The sequence below is a fragment of the Aegilops tauschii genome, chromosome 3 (assembly GCF_002575655.3).
Source record: "Aegilops tauschii subsp. strangulata cultivar AL8/78 chromosome 3, Aet v6.0, whole genome shotgun sequence".
Classification (NCBI taxonomy): Eukaryota; Viridiplantae; Streptophyta; class Magnoliopsida; order Poales; family Poaceae; genus Aegilops; species Aegilops tauschii.
The window spans coordinates 406,726,137-406,744,993 of record NC_053037.3 but is presented as its reverse complement, the minus strand read 5'-3'; the positions used below and the strand labels follow the sequence as shown (position 1 = coordinate 406,744,993).

The window sequence follows — 18,857 nt, the reverse complement described above, 5'->3', positions numbered from 1 at the left end:
TACCTCGGGGAGAATGATCTTCAGCCTGTTTGCTAAGAACTTAGATGCAATCTTGTAGATCACATTGCAAAGGCTTATAGGCCGAAATTGTCCTAGAATTTTCGGACTAGCGATCTTGGGAATAAGAACGATGAACGTACGGTTGATATCCTCCGGTGAGTCCTCTCCATTGAGCAGCCTAATTATCATGTCGGTTACCTCTTCTCCACAAAGCTCCCAATCCTCTGAAAAAAGTGTGCAGGAAAACCATCGGGCCCTGGAGCTTTGGTCGGGAACATTTGAAAGAGTGCTTCTTTTACTTCCTCCTTCGTATACTGGGCGTTTAGCTTAGCATTCATACCTGCATCAACCCTGACTGGTATGTGTGACAGTACTTCTTCAATTCCTATGCAGCCCTCGGATGTGTATAGATTCTTGTATCGTTTATCATCTCAGCCAACTCCCCTGGATCCGGAGCCATAGTACCATCAGGTTTTTGGAGCTGGCTAATTGTGTTCTTGGCTCTCCGACCACTTGCCTTCCTCTGAAAATACTGCGTGTTGCGATCGCCTACAGAGAGCCAGTTTATTCGAGACCGCTGCCTCATCATGATCTCCTCGCGGAAGGACAACTCCATGATCTGATCCTGCACTTTCTTCTCTTCCTCCCCCGGCCCCACTCTATGGGGATCCGCTCGCAACTCTGCTAGTTGGTGGCGCAACTTTCTCAGTTCTTGTCGTACAGACCCGAACGTCACCCGCCCCCAGCGTTTCAGCGATGAACCCACAGAGGACAATTTTGAAGCTAGCTCTGCCACTGTGGTCGCCGGTTGTTTTTGGTTCCATACCTGCTGCACCGTTGCACCGAAAGTACTGTCAGTTTCCCACATACATTCATAACAGAAAGGCTTCTTCAGAGCAACTCTCAAGTTATTTGCTTCCAACTCATTCAAGAGTAGAATGGGGCTGTGGTCGGACTTAGCCGCCGTAAGGTGTTCAACAGTGGCAAAAGGAAACATAGCTGACCAACTAGCCGTAGCTAGGGCACGGTCAAGTCGAACTCTGCAGTACTCCCCCCCAGCAACTCTCTTCTCAAACGTCCAGTCTAGGCCTTTGTAGCCCAGATCAGCTAGTTCACACACGTCCACAACTTCCCTGAATCCTTCTATTTGTGCACTGTCCCTCTCATTTGGTCCCATCTGCTCTTCCTATTGCAGTATCTCGTTAAAGTCTCCCATGCAGACCCACGGTAGATCATTTTCTCCACACAAGATTTTCATGGTATCCCACGTTTTATACCTCATGCTCCTGTTCGCTGCACCATAGAAAACAGATAACCTCCACGCTTCCTTGCCCGGTTCTTTAACCATCGAGTCAATATGATACTGAGAATAAGTTTTTATTTCAAGATCTACATTATTTCTCCAAAATAAACAAAGACCTCCACTTCTACCTCTACTATCAACTCCAAATCTACCAGCAAAACCTAAACTACCCGCCAATCCCTCCACATGATACTTTGCGAGTTGTGTCTCCACTATGCAAAGCACCGCAGGCGCGCAAGCCTCCACTAGATCGCAGAGCTCCTTCACCGTCGCAGGATCGCCAATCCCGCGACAGTTCCAACATAGTATCCTCATTGGATCCGGTGGTCCTGCTCGGAGGAGGCCGCCCCATTAGTTGTTTCCATATCCTCACTCCCCCTACTCCATCCTGTCTCCTCCTCTTCACTTCGGTACATTTCCAGGCGTGCTAGAGACCGCTTGTGATGCGTCCCCTCCTCCCTGTTCCAGCATAAGAACCGCCCTGCCACCCTGCCGGCAAGATTTGGCACAGGCTGGCCTTGAACGTTTACTGTACCATCAGCCAGGATGAGTCTCTTGCGCGCATTTGGATTCTCAGCCGAGTCCATATTCATTGGGACCTGTCTTGGGTCAGCCGTTGCCTCCTCCCTGACGTCGTCCCTTCCCCCTCTTCCCTGCCTACCGCCTCTGGTTCCTCTACCTCCCACTCTTCCACCTCTACCACGCCCATCCATACCTCCTCTTCCTCCTGCTGCATAAGCCGGTGGCTCAGGGGTCCAAAGCAGCCATTCACCCCACTCACAATCATGAGGATCATGGATTCCATCCCCGCATTCCTCCACGGTGTGCCCCATTAAACCACAAAAGTAACAGAAATTTAGGAGCTTGTCATAGTACACTGGGTACTTCTTCCTCCCTTTTAGAGTGATTGGCACAAACCTGACGAGGGGTATATCGACATCCACATAAACCCTAACTCGCAAAGTGCTTGCCGGGTTAATCTTACCCTCATTCAAAATTACTGTGAAGGGTGGTTCTCCAACCTTAGCAGCCATCTTCTCCGCTAATTCTCTCTTAGTTGTTAGGCCGTCCGGCAGCCCTTTTACTCGCGCCCACAGCGGCACCTTATTCAGCTTGTACTCTGCCACATCAGTAAAGCCATCATACTCCTGAATGACCACAGGAGCATAACGAAAGATCCATGGACCCCCCCTCCATGATGCGCTTCCAATCACCGAGGCAATGGCATTGGAATAAGAAGAGATTTGGCCCGTTGACATTGAAAGTCACACCCTGAGCTGCAGCCCAAGTGTTTCTCATTTGCCTCAACAACGCAGCATGGCTAAACGGCTTGGTGGTGTGGACTCGGAAAAGCCCTAGCCACCGCATGTCTCCAATCAGATCTTCTACTTCTCCTGACAGGTCCAGATCATCCTCCTCTTCGCCATGAAGTTGCATCCCCGCAAATTGATCCTCCAGATTCGGTTCTGGGCCATAGAAGTCCCAATCTCCGTCCTCGCCTGCATTGTCCCCTGCTTCATGCCTTCCGCTCCCCCTCCATATGCTCCTAAAGGCACCTGCGTCTCCTCCCCTGCCTCCGATCTTCCATCGTCCCTCATCTGTCCCTTCCCCGCTAGATCGCCTCCTTCATGCTCCTCTCCCTCTCCGTTTGTGACCACCGATGGTGGTAATTCCGCCATGCAAGGAGGCCTCGGCGACGTACTCATGTTGGTGACTCCCGATCGCCAGAGAACTCCGGCCACCAGAGAGGATTCATGTGGACTCCGCCGTCGCCGCCGGAGGAAAAGTGGAAACCTAGATCGCCTCTAGGGGAAAGTCTTTCGTTTTGCCCCCCGTGCGGCGGCTCCTTGTATGTGGCCAGCTCTGCCTGTTTGTGCTGCAGATGGGCCCTGCTCTGGGCGCGGGCGGGCCTGCAGCCATTGTGCAAGGTGGTGACGTGGATTTGGGGGTCCTCGGTGCTGCTCCAGTCCTGGAGGGTCTAGACGTGCATACTCCACTGTCCATGGCCTGCCAGCGTCCTTCTGGTTGCGGCTCCAGCCCGGGTACTATGAAAGTTGCGCCCTTTTCCGGCTTTCTTAGGGCATGAGTTATGGAGGCATCACCTCCCTAGTGCCTCAGCTCTCCAACTATGCAAAAAACAATAAGACCACCGCATGCGAATTTTTCTAGCCAATGGAGGCTGCACCTAGAGGACCCCATATCAACACGCATTTTCTGCCAATCACACTTCTCTCTCTTCTACCTTTCCCCTCTAGCCCCACAGCTTTCTCAATGGACCACGATCTCTCACCTCCAAGAACCCGTCTCTTGCAGAAGCAACACTGACACCTGCGAGGCACCCGCTTTAGCACCAAGCTGGCATCCGAACCTAGCTGGACCATGGGGTAGTAGGTCTGGGGCGACGCGTTGTACATGCCCTAGCTCGCCGGCGTCTTGACGTCTTCGGTCTCATCGGTCCAGATCTGTGTATCTCTGGATCTTGACTCGTCGATGTTGCCGGCTGTCGTCGCATCCTGTGTGTTGGTCCTCTACGCCCGGTCGTTGCCTCCTCAGCCCTGACCGTCAACCCTTGCCTCGCCCCTCCTTTATCAGACAGATTCAATGCTCACGCACCCGGCGGTGCCCGTTGCCAACCCCTCGGCTGCGGGCGTACCTTCCCGTCTGGATGTTGTGGTTCCATCTCGCGACATGTTCCTCGTCTTCGGATCCTGTCCTGACGGTTTTTGAGATTGTTTGGACATAGGCGAGGGCGAAATCTCTGCTCGGCTTGTTGATGCTGGCAGTGACTGACACCTGTGGGTGTCGTGCCCTTCTGGGAGGCGCTGCCACGGCCTTTCATCGTGCCCCTCTTCGAGCACCGGTGGAAACACCAGACCTGATTCCTCAGATCGGACGGCGGTGATGTTACGTCGTCATTTCCCTTCATGAAGGCGTCATCTTGGTTGCTCATGGCGTACCCAGTGATGGTTTTCGAGACTTGGACATTGTTTCGATTTGGGTTGTTTCTCTTGGTCGGGTAGTTTTGCGCCGTGTTGTAGCTTGTGTTTTGGGCCGAGCATCCCACGTCTCTCTCCTCCGAGCATCATGCTTTCACCATCTTTCATTGTGTCATGTGTTGTACCCCGTGTTCTCATTTCAACCTCTACTATCAATGAGAAGATACGCAAACTTTGCGTATTCGTGAAAGAAAAATTATGTGGCCAGCCCCTTTGAAGGAATTAGGAGCTTAATAGTTCATACTACTGTATAACCTACCATCTAAGCTTTAAAGCATTCAAAGTTGTAAATCCTCATGATTTTACAGTAAGGAATATGTTTCAACAAGGAGAAGAAAGGAAAGGAAAACAGTAATAGGAACAGAGATGACAAATTGACAAGGATGAGAGGGGAAAATGGGAGAGCCAAGACGTGTTCTCCATCACCCACGGCCTACATATCACAAATGCCCAAACGACGTGCAAGAGACGGCCAAAGGAGTTGCGGATGAATTTCTTAACTCACTCTAGTTTCTTTCTAAAAACAACTCCTGTTGAAAACAACAAACTTAATTTCCTTTCCTTCTCTACATTAACATTGCAAGTGTCATACTCAATAGTATTTATTAGGACAGTGGTGTCCCCAGCCCACCAGGTTCAAGTCCTGGCGCTCGCATTTATCCTATATTTATTTCAAGATTTCCAGTGATGCGCGTTCGGTGAGAGAAGATGTTCCCGTCGACTACGAGACGCCTCAGGTGGCTTCGTAAAATCTCAAAATGATATGCCGGCTCAGTCTCTTGGAGGTGCTCATAGGGGTAGGGCGTGCGTTTGTGCGTTCATAGAGGTGAGTGTATGAGCGTTTGTGTCTGTACTGCGTTGAAAAAAAAGTAACCACATTTAGATTATTTGGAGTGACACCAAATTTACACAAGGAAGACGTCAAACTTGTTATCGAGGGATGACAGAAAAAACATTAAATCCATTAAGCATCGAGAGAATGGCGGCCAACCAGCTATGCCACGTGGGGCAAGCTGGTTGGCTCTGGGGAGTAAGCTTTTGAAATATATATTGTTTTAGATGGAGGTGAGGAATTTTTTTCGATTTTTCCTTCTTCTATGGTGGTGAGAAACCAACGCTTGCTGGTAGGCTGCCTTGGTAATTTTTTACTTTTTCCTTTTTACTTGTTTTTTAGATGGAAGTGAGGCTTTATTTTCTGAGATATTTTCTTAGATGAAGGCGAAGACACATGTATTTTTTTAATAAAAACATGCGCAAAGATTCCTCCCAAGCGGCGCCATAGGGTAGCGCCCCAACTACTAGTACTATACAATGAGTTATTTCTTAGTGCTATCTCTAGCAATTAGTGTATCTTTTTTATTAAAAGGAACAATAAACCTCCCCTTCTCTGCATCATTAAATGCACACATCTATATTTTATTAAAGTCGACGCAAGGCAACAATGCCAAAGTCATCAACAATCAAAGTACAAGACATAGACAACTGTGACAGAAACATTATAAGATATGAAGAAGACACCTACGACTAAGTCGACTTCTTCTAGAGGAACGCCTTCAAAAAGAGACAATACCCACACACCGCTGTTGCCACGTCTGGTCGAAGATAGCTAGGACAATGATTTGCATCATGAATGACAAGACCAACCAATCAAGGATTTGGACCTCGAGCAACATGGAGACTACGTCTTCAACGATGTAACGTTGCAAGTTCGTCACTGCTTAGTCCGACAAATGAAGGACATAACAAGATATTTCATCATAGGTATGAAAAGCGGTGTTCCAAACACCACCCCACAGACGGACCTTCCGAAAGCTGCACAAGTCAGTACTTCACGTAGAACCACCGTGGTGTCCATTGGAAGAGGCCACATGCCTCTCCTAACATGCAACGCAACCATGCACCAAAGAAGCACATGTCCCGTAGAGCCACTTAGTCGACCGCCTCCTAGAAGGAGTATCCTGCCACCACCGGTGATGACGAGAGAAGGTAGTGGCACTAGCGGATGGGTGGGACGTCTTCCCGCCTATCACTGCCACGACCGTCAAGCAGCCACCAAACTTGTGTCGTGGATCTGGCTGCTTGCACCGAAGTTCGAGTCATCCATGCACATGAAATCCATCTTCTTACGTGTTGAATCACGATGCGCACACGACACGTGACAACCAATGCACAACTGTCGAGCTCACAATCTAGCACATGCTCCCTTTTCAAGCCGGATTGATCCATCTGCAGGGCGGCACCCACCCTCGTCACTACAATCTGCAATGGGGGTCGTCACATTGGCTAGGGAAGTTCTCCTCTACTAGCCAGATTCAGGCAAGGACGCCACAATTGGCCACCACCGGCCACCGTGCTGCCCATGCAGTGCTTCCATCGCTGAAGCCGCCTGGATTCGCCGCCATGGAGTCCCAGCCTCGACATACTCGTTTGTCGTCTAGAGCCGAAGCTATAGTCAAGGTGTACGGAGTCTTACGGTCTAGCCGTTGATCGCCGCATTCACTGAGAATTCAATTTCACCGGGTCCATGTCGGAGACAGCGGGGTAGTCGTTACACCATTCGTGCAGGTCGCTACTTGTGCAATAAGGAATTTCACTACCTTAGGATAGTTAGAGTTACTGTCGCGTTTACATGAGCTTCCATTCAAATCTTGTCACACTTCTCCTTTCGACCTTCCAGCACTGGGTAGGTGTCAGACTCTATACATCGTGTTTCCGCTAAGCAGAGCCGGCATGGCGTGCTTGCCAGAGGACACTCCCCCTCCGAGTGAGGAAATGAACCCACCACCACCACCTGTTGTACAAGCTTTGCCCACCAGCCTCGCCCAATGGAAACAAGGAGAGAGATGAGGAAGGAGATGGGGACGACGTGGCTAGGGTTTCTCCCGAGCCACTAGAGCGAGGCGGGCGGCCGTAGTCTGGGAGATGTTTCTGTTAGTGTATACACATAACATACCTCTCTAATTAAAATTTAGTACGAGCAACTCCAGCAGAGTCACCATATAGGCCCGGTTGGTGTAATAATCGTCATTATGGCAATTTTGGCCGAAAAGTCCACTCTGGGAGAGTTGCCATACGACCCTCAGCCGTCATAATTTTTGGAGGGCGCTCCAAATCCAGCCCATGAGCCTCCATATTTGAAGGTTGAGAGAGGTGATACAGTGTGCCCTCCCAAACAAATATTGGCGCTGAAGGAAATATGCCCTAGAGGCAATAATAAAGTTGTTATTTTATATTTCCTTATTCATGATAAAGGTTTATTACTCATGCTAGAATTGTATCGATCGGAAACTTAAATACATGTGTGAATACATAAACAAATACCATGTCCCTAGTAAGCCTCTACTAGACTAGTTCGTTGATCAAAGATGGTTAAGGTTTCCTAACCATAGACATGTGTTTTCATTTGATAACGGGATCACATCATTAGGATAATGATGTGATGGACAAGAAAAATACGTTAGCCTAGCATTATGATCGTTCAGTTTTATTGCTATTGCTTTCTTCATGTCAAATACATATTTCTTCGACTATGAGATTATGCAACTCCCGGATACCAGAGGAATACCCTGTGCGCTATATCAAACGTCACAACGTAACTGGGTGATCATAAAGATGCTCTACAGGTATCTCCGAAGGTGTTTGTTGAGTTCTCATAGATCGAGATTAGGATTTGTCACTCCGAGTATCGGAGAGATATCTCTGGGCCCTCCCGGTAATACACATCATAATCTTGCGAGCAAAAGACTAAGGAGTTAGTCACGAGGTGATGCATTACGGAACGAGTAAAGAGACTTGCCGGTAACGAGATTGAACTAGGTATGAAGATACCGACGATCGAATCTCGGGCAAGTAACATACCGACAAACAAAGGGAATAACGTATGTTGTCATAATGGTTCGACCGACAAAGATTTTCGTAGAATATGTAGGAGCCAATATGGGCATCTAGATTCCGCTATTGGTTATTGACCGGAGAGGTGCTCGGTCATGTCTACATAGTGCTCGAACCCGTAGGGTCCGCACGCTTAACGTTCGATGACGATATTGTATTATATGAGTTATGTGATTTGGTGACCGAATGTTGATCGGAGTCCCGGATGAGATCACGGACATGACGAGGAGTCTCTAAATGGTCGAGAGGTAAAGATTGATATATAGGACGATAGTGTTCAGACACCGAAAGTGTTCCGGAGGGTACTGGATACATATCGGGTCACCCGAAGGGGTTCCGGGCACCCCCGGCAAAATATATGGGCCTAATGGGCCAAGAGGGGAAACACACCAGCCACCAGGGGCTGGTGCGCCCCACAAATGGGCCGGAGCAAAGGAGAAGGAAAGAGGGGAAGGGAGAAGGAAAGGGGAGGGATTTGGCCTCCCCCTTCCTCCCTCCTCCCTCCTCTTTCCTTCCCCCTCCGGCAGATAAGGAAGGGGGGGGGGTGTTGGAAATATGCCCTAGAGGCAATAATAAAATGGTTATTATTATATTTCCTTGTTCATAATAATTGTCTATTGTTCATGCTATAATTGTATTGACCGGAAACCGTAATACATGTGTGAATACATAGACCACAACATGTCCCTAGTAAGCCTCTAGTTGACTAGCTCGTTGATCAATAGATGGTCATGGTTTCCTGGCCATGGACATTGGATGTCATTGATAACGGGATCACATCATTGGGAGAATGACGTGATGGACAAGACCCAATCCTAATCATAGCACAAGATCGTGTAGTTCGTTTGCTAGAGCTTTTCTAATGTCAAGTATCGTTTCCTTAGACCATGAGATTGTGCAACTCCCAGATACCGTAGGAATGCTTTGGGTGTATCAAACGCCACAACGTAACTGGGTGACTATAAAGGTGCACTACAGGTATCTCCGAAAGTGTCTGTTGGGTTGGCATGAATCGAGACTGGGATTTGTCACTCCGTGTGACGAAGAGGTATCTCTGGGCCCACTCGGTAATGCATCATCATAATGAGCTCAATGTGACTAATGAGTTAGTCACGGGATCATGCGTTACGGAACGAGTAAAGAGACTTGCCGGTAACAAGATTGAACAAGGTATAGGGATACCGACGATCGAATCTCGGGCAAGTAACATACCGATGGACAAAGGGAATTGTATACGGGATTGATTGAATCCCCGACATCGTGGTTCATCCGATGAGATCATCGTGGAACATGTGGGAGCCAATATGGGTATCCAGATCCCGCTATTGGTTATTGGCCGGAGAGGTGTCTCGGTCATGTCTGCATGGTTCCCGAACCCATAGGGTCTACACACTTAAGGTTCGGTGACGCTAGAGTTGTTATGGGAAATAGTATGTGGTTACCGAAGGTTGTTCGGAGTCCCGGATGAGATCCCGGAAGTGACGAGGAACTCCGGAATGGTCCGGAGGTGAAGATCGATATATTGGACAAAGGGTATTGGTGTCCGGAATTGTTCCGGGGGTACCGGGTGACGACCAGCGTGTCCGAAAGGGGTTTCGGAGGCCCCGGCAAGCGTTGGGGGGCCTTATGGGCCAAGGGGAGGGGGCAGATCAGCCCACTAAGGGGCTGTGCGCCCCTCCCACCCCATCTCACGTAACGTGGAGAGGTGGGGGTGCCTCCCCTAGGGCAGCCACCCCTCCCGGCTTGGGGGGCAAGTTTCCTAGGGGTGGGGGCGCCCAAACCCATCTAGGGTTTCCCTGTGGCCGCCGCCCCTCCCCTAGGGAAACCCTAGGGCGCCTCCTCCTCCCCCCTTTCCCCTATATATAGTGAGGGAGAGAGAGGGCAGCCGTACACCTTCCCCTGGCGCAGCCCTCCCCCTCTCCAACTCCTCCTCCTCCGTAGTGCTTAGCGAAGCCCTGCCGGAGAACCACGAGCTCCACCACCACCACGCCATCGTGCTGTCGGAGTTCTCCCTCAACTTCTCCTCTCCCCTTGCTATATCAAGAAGGAGGAGACGTCCCCGGGCTGTACGTGTGTTGAACGCGGAGGTGCCGTCCGTTCGGCACTTGGATCGAATCTTCCGCGATTTGAATCACCGCGAGTACGACTCCATCAATCGCGTTCTTGTAATGCTCCCGCTTAGCGATATTCAAGGGTATGAAGATGCACTCCTTCTCTCCGTTGCTAGCATCTCCTAGATTGATCTTGGTGACACGTAGGAAAATTTTGAATTATTACTACCCCCAACAGGGGGCGCCGGCCATAGGAAGGCCCCAAGTAGGATTCGGCCTACTTGGGCGCCTCCTTGGCTGCCTACCCTCTCCCTCTCACCTATATATATATGTGGGGGGGGGGGGGCGCCCCTAGCACACACAGACAATTGCCTAGCCGTGTGCGGCACCCCCCTCCATCATTTACACCCCCGGTCATATTTTCGTAGTGCTTAGGCGAATCCCTGCGGAGATCACTTCACCATCACCGTCATCATGCCGTTGTGCTGATGGAACTCATCTACTACCTCGACGTCTTGCTGGATCAAGAAGGCGAGGGACGCCACTGAGCTGAACGTGTGCAGAACGCGGAGGTGTCGTACGTTCGGTACTCGATCAGTTGGATCGCAAAGAAAGTTTGACTACATCAACCGCGTTGTGAAACGCTTCCACTTACGGTCTACAGGGTACGTAGACACACTCTCCCCCTTGTTGCTATGCATCTCCATGGATATATCATTGCGTGTGCGTAGATTTTTTTTTCCATGCAACGATTCCCAACTGTGGCATCATGAGCCAGGTCTATGCGTAGATGATATGCACGAGTAGAACACAAAGAGTTGTGGGCGGTGATAGTCATACTGCTTACCACCAACGTCTTATTTTGATTCGTCGGCATTGTGGGATGAAGCGGCCTGGACCAACCTTATATGTCCACGTACATGAGGCCGGTTCCACCGACTGACATGCAACTAGTTTTGCATAAAGGTGGCTAGCGGGTGTCTATTTCTCCTACTTTAGTTGAATCAAATTTGACAGCGGCCGGTCCCTTAAGAAGGTTAAAACAACAAACTTGATAATTCACCATTGTGGTTTTTGCCGTAGGTAAGAACGGTTCTTGCTAGAAACCCATAGCAGCCACGTAAAACTTGCAACAACAAAGTAGATGACGTCTAACTTGTTTTTGCAGGGTATGTTGTGATGTGATATGGTTAAGACATGATGTGATATACGTTATTGTATGAGATGATCATGTTTTATAAGTTATCGGCAACCGACAGGAGCCTTATGGTTGTCTCTTTATTGTATGAAATGCAAACGCCATGTAATTGCTTTACTTTATCGCTATGCATTAGCAATAATTGTAGAAGCGATAGTTGGCAAGACGACCACGATGCAACGATGGAGATCAAGGTGTCGAGCCGGTGACGATGGATATCATGACGATGCTTTGGAGATGGAGATCAAAAGCACGAGATGATGATGGCCATATCATGTCACATATTTTGATTGCATGTGATGTTTATCTTTTATGCATCTTATTTTGCTTAGAACGACGATAGCATTATAAGATGATCCCTTCACTAAATTTCAAGATATAATTGTTCTCCCCGAGTATGCACCGTTGCGAAAGTTTGTCGTTTCGAGACACCACGTAATGATCGGGTGTGATAGACTCTATGTTCACATACAACGGGTGTAAGACAGTTTTGCACATGCAGAATACTTGGATTAAACTTGACGAGCCTAGCATGTACAGACATGGTCTTGGAACACTGGAGACTGAAAGATCAAACATGAGTCATATAGTAGATATGATCAACATAGAGATGTTCACCATTGATGACTACCCCATCTCACATGATGATTGGACATGGGTTAGTTGATTTGGATCACGTATCACTTAGATAACTTGAGGGATGTTTATTTACGTGGGAGTTCATTAGTAATTTGATTAATTTAACTTAATTTATCATGAACTTAGTCCTGATAGTATTTGCAAATCTATGTTGTAGATCAATAGCTCGCGATGTAGCTCCCCTATTTTTTTGATATGTTCCTAGAGAAAAATAAGTTGAAAGATGATAGTAGCAATGATGCAGATTGGGTCCATGATCTGAGGATTATCCTCATTGCTGCACAAAATAATTATGTCCTTGATGCACCGCTAGGTGACAGACCTATTGCAGGAGCAGATGCAGACGTTATGAATGTTTGGCAAGCTCGGTATGATGACTACTTGATAGTTTATTGCGCCATGCTTTAGGGCTTAGAACTGAGACTTCAAAAACGTTTTGAATGCCACAGAGCATATGAGATGTTCCAAGAGCTGAAATTGGTATTTCAGATTCATGCCCATGTCGAGAGGTATAAGACCTCTGACAAGTGCTCTGCCTACAAGATGGAGGAGAATAGCTCAGCCAGTGAGCATATGCTCAGAATGTCTGGGTACTACAATCGCTTGAATCAAGTGGGAGTTAATCTTCCAGATAAGATAGTGATTGAAAAGAGTTCTCTAGTCACTATCACCAAGCTACTAGAACTTTGTGATGAACTATAATGTGCAAGGGATGACGAAAACGATTCACGAGCTCTTCACGATGCTGAAATCGGCGAAGGTAGAAATGAAGAAAGAGCATCAAGTGTTGATGGTTAACAAGACCACTAGTTTCAAGAAAAAGGACAAAGGAAAAAAGAAAGGGAACTTAAAAAAGAATGGGAAACAAGTTGCCACTCCCGTGAAGAAGCCCAAAGCTGGACCTAAGCCTGAAACTGAGTGCTTCCACTTCAAAGGGAATGGTCACTAGAAGCGGAACTGCCCCAAATACTTGGAGGATAAGAAGGATGGCAAAGTGAACGAAAGTATATTTGATATACATGTTGTTGCTGTGTACCTTACTAGTGTTCATAGTAGCCCCTGGGTATTTGATACTAGTTCAGTTGCTAAGATTAGTAACTCGAAATAGGAGTTGCAGAATAAACAAAGACTAGTTAAGAGCAAGGTGACGATGTGTGTTGGAATTCATTCCAAGGTTGATATGATCACTATCACACACTCCCTCTACCTTCGGGATTAGGGTTGAACCTAAATAAATGTTATTTGGTGTTTGCATTGAGCATGAATATGATTAGATCATGTTTATTGCAATATAGTTCTTCATTTAAGTCAGAGAATAATTGTTGTTCTGTTTACATGAATAAAACCTTCTATGATCATACACCCAATGTAAATGGTTTATTAAATCTCAATCGTAGTGATGCACAAATTCATAATAATGATGCCAAAAGATGCAAAGTTGATAATGATAGTGCAACATATTTGTGGCACTGCCGTTTAGGTCATATTGGTGTAAAGCGCATGAAGAAACTCCATGTAGATGGGCTTTTGGAATCACTTGATTATGAATCATTTGATGCTTGCGAACCATGCCTCATGGGAAAGATGACTAAAACTTCGTTTTCTGGAACAATGGAGCGAGCTAATGACTCATTGGAAATAATACATACCGATGTATGCGGTCCGATGAGTGTTGAAGCACGAGGCGGGTATCGTTATTTTCTGACCTTCACAGATGATTTGAGTAGGTATGGGTATATCTACTTAATGAAACACAAATCTGAATCATTTGAAAAGTTCAAAGAATTACAGAGTGAAGTGGAGAATCATCATAACAAGAAAAATAAAGTTTCTACGATCTGATCATGGAGGCGAATATTTGAGTTACGAGTTTGGCCTTCATTTAAAACAATGTGGAATAGTTTCACAACTCATGCCAGCTGGAACACCACAGCGTAATGGTGTGTCCGAACGTCGTAACCGTACTTTATTAGATATGGTGCGATCTATGATCTCTCTTACCGATTTACCACTATCATTTTGGAGTTATGCATTAGAGACAACTGCATTCACGTTAAATAGGGCACCGTCTAAATCCGTTGAGATGACACCGTATGAAGTGTGGTTTGGCAAGAAACCTAAGCTGTCATTTCTTAAAGTTTGGGGATGTGATGCTTATGTCAAAAGGCTTCAGCCATATACGCTCGAACCCAAATCGGAGAAGTGTGTCTTCATAGGATACCCTAAAGAAACTATTGGGTACACCTTCTACCACAGATCCAAAGGCAAGATCTTTGTTGCTAAATAGAGAAGGAGTTTCTCTTGATAAGGTAATTGTACCTTCTCTAGAATTGGAAAGTAGCACATCACAGAAAACCATTCTCGTGATGCCTACACCAACTAGAGAGGAAGCTAATGATGATGATCATAAAAATTCAGATCAAGTTACTACTGAACTTCGTAGGTCGACCAAAGCACGATCCACACCAGAGTGGTATGGTAATCCTGTCTTGGAAGTCATGTTGTTAGACCATGGCGAACCTACGAATTATGAAGAAGCTATGATGAGCCCAGATTCCAACAGATGGCTTGAGGCCATGAAATCTGAGATAAGATCCATGTACGAGAACAAAGTGTGGACTTTGGTGGACTTGCTCGATGATCGGCAAGCCATAGAAAATAAACGGATCTTCAAGAAGAAGACTGAAGCTGATAGTAATGTTACTGTCTACGAAGCCCGACCTGTCGCAAAAGGTTTTCGACAAGTTCAAGGGGTTGACTACGATGAGACTTTCTCACCCGTAGCGATGCTTAAGTCTGTCCAAATCATGTTAGCAATTGCCGCATTTTATGAAATCTGGCAAATGGACGTCAAACCTACATTCGTTAACAGATTTCTTAAAGAACAGTTGTATATGATGCAACCAGAAGGTTTTTGTCGATCCTAAAGGTGCTGACAAAGTGTGCAAGCTCCAGCGATCCATCTATGGACTGGTGCAAGCATCTCAGAGTTGGAATATACGCTTTGATGAGATGATCAAAGCATATAGTTTTATACAGACTTACGGTGAAGCCTGTATTTACATGAAAGTGAGTGGGAGGTCTGTAGCATTTCTGATATAATATGTGGATGACATATTTTTGATTGGAAATGATATAGAATTTCTGGATAGCATAAAAGGATACTTGAATAAGAATTTTTCAATGAAAGACCTCACTTAAGCTACTTACATATTGGGCGTCAAGATCTATAGGGATAGATCGAGACGCTTAATGGGACTTTCCCAAAGCACATACCTCAGCAAAAAGCTTTGAAGAAGTTCAAAATAGATCAGCCAAAGAAAGGGTTCTTGCCTATGTTGCAAGGTGTGAAGTTGAGTAAGACTCAAAGCCCGACCACGACACAAGATAGAGAGAGAATGAAAGTCATTCCCTATTCCTCAGCCATAGGTTCTATAAAGTATGCCATGCTGTGTACCAGACCTGTTGTGTGCCTTGCCATGAGTCTGGCAAGGGGATGCAATAGTGATCTAGGAGTGGATCACTAGACAGCGGCCAAAATTATCCTTAGAGGACTAAGGAAATGTTTCTCGGTTATGGAGGTGATAAAGGGTCATCGTAAAGGGTTACGATCATGCAAGCTTTAACACTAATCTAGACGACTCTGAGTCTCAATCTGGATACATATTTAAAGTGGGAGCAATTAGCTAGAGTAGCACCAAGCAAAGCATTAGACATAGAAATTTGCAAATATACATATGAATCTGAATGTGACAGACTCATTGACTAAACTTCTCTCACAAGCAAAACATGATCACACCTTAGTACTCTTTGGGTGTTAATCACATGACGATGTGAACTAGATTATTGACTCTAGTAAACCCTTTGGGTGTTGGTCACATGGCGATGTGAATTATGGGTTTAATCACATGACGATGTGAACTATTGGTGTTAAATCACATGGCGATGTGAACTAGATTATTGACTCTAGTGTAAGTGGGAGACTAAAGGAAATATGCCCTAGAGGCAATAATAAAGTTGTTATTTTATGTTTCCTTATTCATGATAAAGGTTTATTATTCATGCTAGAATTTTATTGACCGGAAACTTAAATACATGTGTGAATACATAAACAAATACCGTGTCCCTAGTAAGCCTCTACTAGACTAGCTCGTTGATCAAAGATGGTTAAGGTTTCCTAACCATAGACATGTGTTATCATTTGATAACTGGGTCACATCATTAGGAGAATGATGTGATGGACAAGACCCATCCGTTAGCCTAGCATTACGATCGTTCAGTTTTATTGCTATTGCTTTCTTCATGTCAAATACATATTTCTTCGACTATGAGATTATGCAACTCCCGGATACCAGAGGAATACCTTGTGTGCTATCAAACATCACAACGTAACTGGGTGATCATAAAGATGCTCTACAGGTATCTCCGCAGGTGTTTGTTGAGTTGGCATCGATCGAGATTAGGATTTGTCACTCCGAGTATCGGAGAGGTATCTCTGGGCCCTCTCGGTAATACACATCATAAGCTTGCAAGCAAACGACTAAGGAGTTAGTCATGAGGTGATGTATTACGGAACGAGTAAAGAGACTTGCCAGTAACGATATTGAACTAGGTATGAAGATATCGATGATCGAATCTCGGGCAAGTAACATACCGACTGACAAGGGAATAACGTATGTTGTCATAACGGTTCGACCGATAAAGATCTTCGTAGAATATGTAGGAGCCAATATGGGCATCCAGGTTCCGCTATTTGTTATTTACCGGAGAGGTGTCTCGGTCATGTCTACATAGTTCTCGAACCTGTAGGGTCCGCACGCTTAATGTTCGACGATGATATTGTATTATATGAGTTATGTGATTTGGTGACCGAATGTTGTTCAGAGTCCAAGATGATATCACGGACATGACGAGGAGTCTCGAAATGGTCGAGAGGTAAAGATTGATATATAGGACGATAGTATTCAGACACCGAAAGTGTTCCGGAGGGTACCGGGTACATATCGGGGGAAGGGGTTCCGGGTACCCCCGGCAAAAGATATGGGCCTAATGGGCCAAGAGGGGAAACACACCAGCCACCGGCCTGGTGCGCCTCCCATATGGGCCAAACCAAAGGAGAAGGAGAGAGGGGAAGGGAGAAGGAAAGGGGAGGGATTCGGCCTCCCCCTTCCTTCCCTCCTCCCTCCTCTTTCCTTCCCCCTCCGGCAGATAAGGAAGGGGAGCGCCGGCCATAGGAAGGCCCCAAGTAGGATTCGGCCTACTTGGGCGCCTCCTTGGCTGCCTCCCCTCTCCCTCTCACCTATATATATATGTGGGGGTGGGGGGTGGGGCGCCCCTAGCACACACAGACAATTTCCTAGCCGTGTGCGGCGCCCCCCTCCACCGTTTACACCCCCGGTCATATTTCCGTAGTGCTTAGGCGAAGCCCTGTGGAGATCACTTCATCATCACCGTCACCATGCCGTCGTTCTGACGGAACTCATCTACTACCTAAACGTCTTGCTGGATCAAGAAGACGAGGGACATCACCGAGCTGAACGTGTGCATAACGTGGAGGTGCCGTACGTTCGGTACTCGATTGGTTGGATCGCGAAGAAAGTTTGACTACATCAACCGCGTTGTGAAACGCTTCTGCCTACGGTCTATGAAGGTACGTAGACACACTCTCCCCCTCGTTGCTATGCATCTCCATGGATAGATCATTGCGCGTGCGTAGATTTTTTTTTGTTTTCCATGCAACGATTCCCAACAGGCGCCACAAAAATTTCAAGGTGTGCGCTCCCTTGAGCCACCACCACATCCGACTGTTGCCTTAGCTTTATGCCACCTCCAAATATTGGACCGCCGTGATTTGGCCCGTGCCACCTCCATTGAGCCGTTCTCATACCTCCCATGTTTCGCCGCAGTCCCACGCCTTCTTCCTGTCGTCCGACCGTGCCACCCCTTCGGCCACGCGACCTCAAGGTTCTCGATGACTTGCCCGGAGGTACATTTCCCTTCCCATTCCTCGAAAATTTAAATTAGTACGACTCATAGTTTCGTGCAGAGGATCCACTTTATGTGTAGATGGATCCGGTGGTGGAGCTAATGTTTTCTTGATGATTCATCGTTAAATTCGAGCTATGAGTCCAAGAGTGAAATCATGGACGTTGAAGAAGACGAGGTGGTATTTGTTGGTTGCTGAGTGGATAACATCAACCAAAACAAAGAGGAAGCGCCGGGATCACAGGTTGATTGTGCGACATTTCACCCCGAGTAGATTTGCTTGCCATGAGCCTCTAATGCTTGACTACTTTGTGTCGGTTTCCACCTTCCCACGCACGTGTTCCGCCGACACTTCCACATGAACAAACGGTTGTTCCGTTGAATTGCCGATGACATGCACGCCAGTGAACCTCTCTTCTAACAACAGACAGATGTTGTCGGTATCCTGGGTTTTCCCCTTTTAAGAAAGTGATCGCGAGACTTATGAGGTTTGCATATGGCTCTCCTACATATTCATGTGATTCACTCTCTGAGTGGCCGAAGATACAATCATCAAGTGCATGAAAGTGTTGCGGAAATTGTTGTGCAGGTTTATGTATCACAAATATTTGCAAACACCCAATGCCGAGGACACGACCTGGATTCTAGTTATGCATGAAGAAATAGGCCGCCCTAGGATACTAGGGACTGTTGATTGCATGCAGTGGAAGTTAAAGAATTGCCTTGCAGCTTGGCACGGCCAATTCACCGGGCATTGCAATGATTGAACCATAATTTCAGAAAGTGTTGCCTTT

At 46.9% G+C, this 18,857-nt stretch overlaps 1 protein-coding gene across 1 annotated transcript; it reads right to left on the bottom strand.

Annotated features, from left to right (window-relative positions):
* Nucleotides 1-385: 385 nt before the first annotated feature.
* Nucleotides 386-1,177, bottom strand: LOC141042983 (uncharacterized). Its single transcript, XM_073511898.1, has one exon. It carries the CDS (start codon nucleotides 1,175-1,177, stop codon nucleotides 386-388), a length of 792 nt encoding a protein of 263 aa, XP_073367999.1.
* Between the last annotated feature and the right edge of the window lie 17,680 nt (nucleotides 1,178-18,857).

What these genes read in the sequence shown, in the direction of transcription:
- LOC141042983 (XM_073511898.1), bottom strand. Translation starts at nt 1,177, where the DNA reads ATGGGACCAAATGAGAGGGACAGTGCACAAATAGAAGGATTCAGGGAA.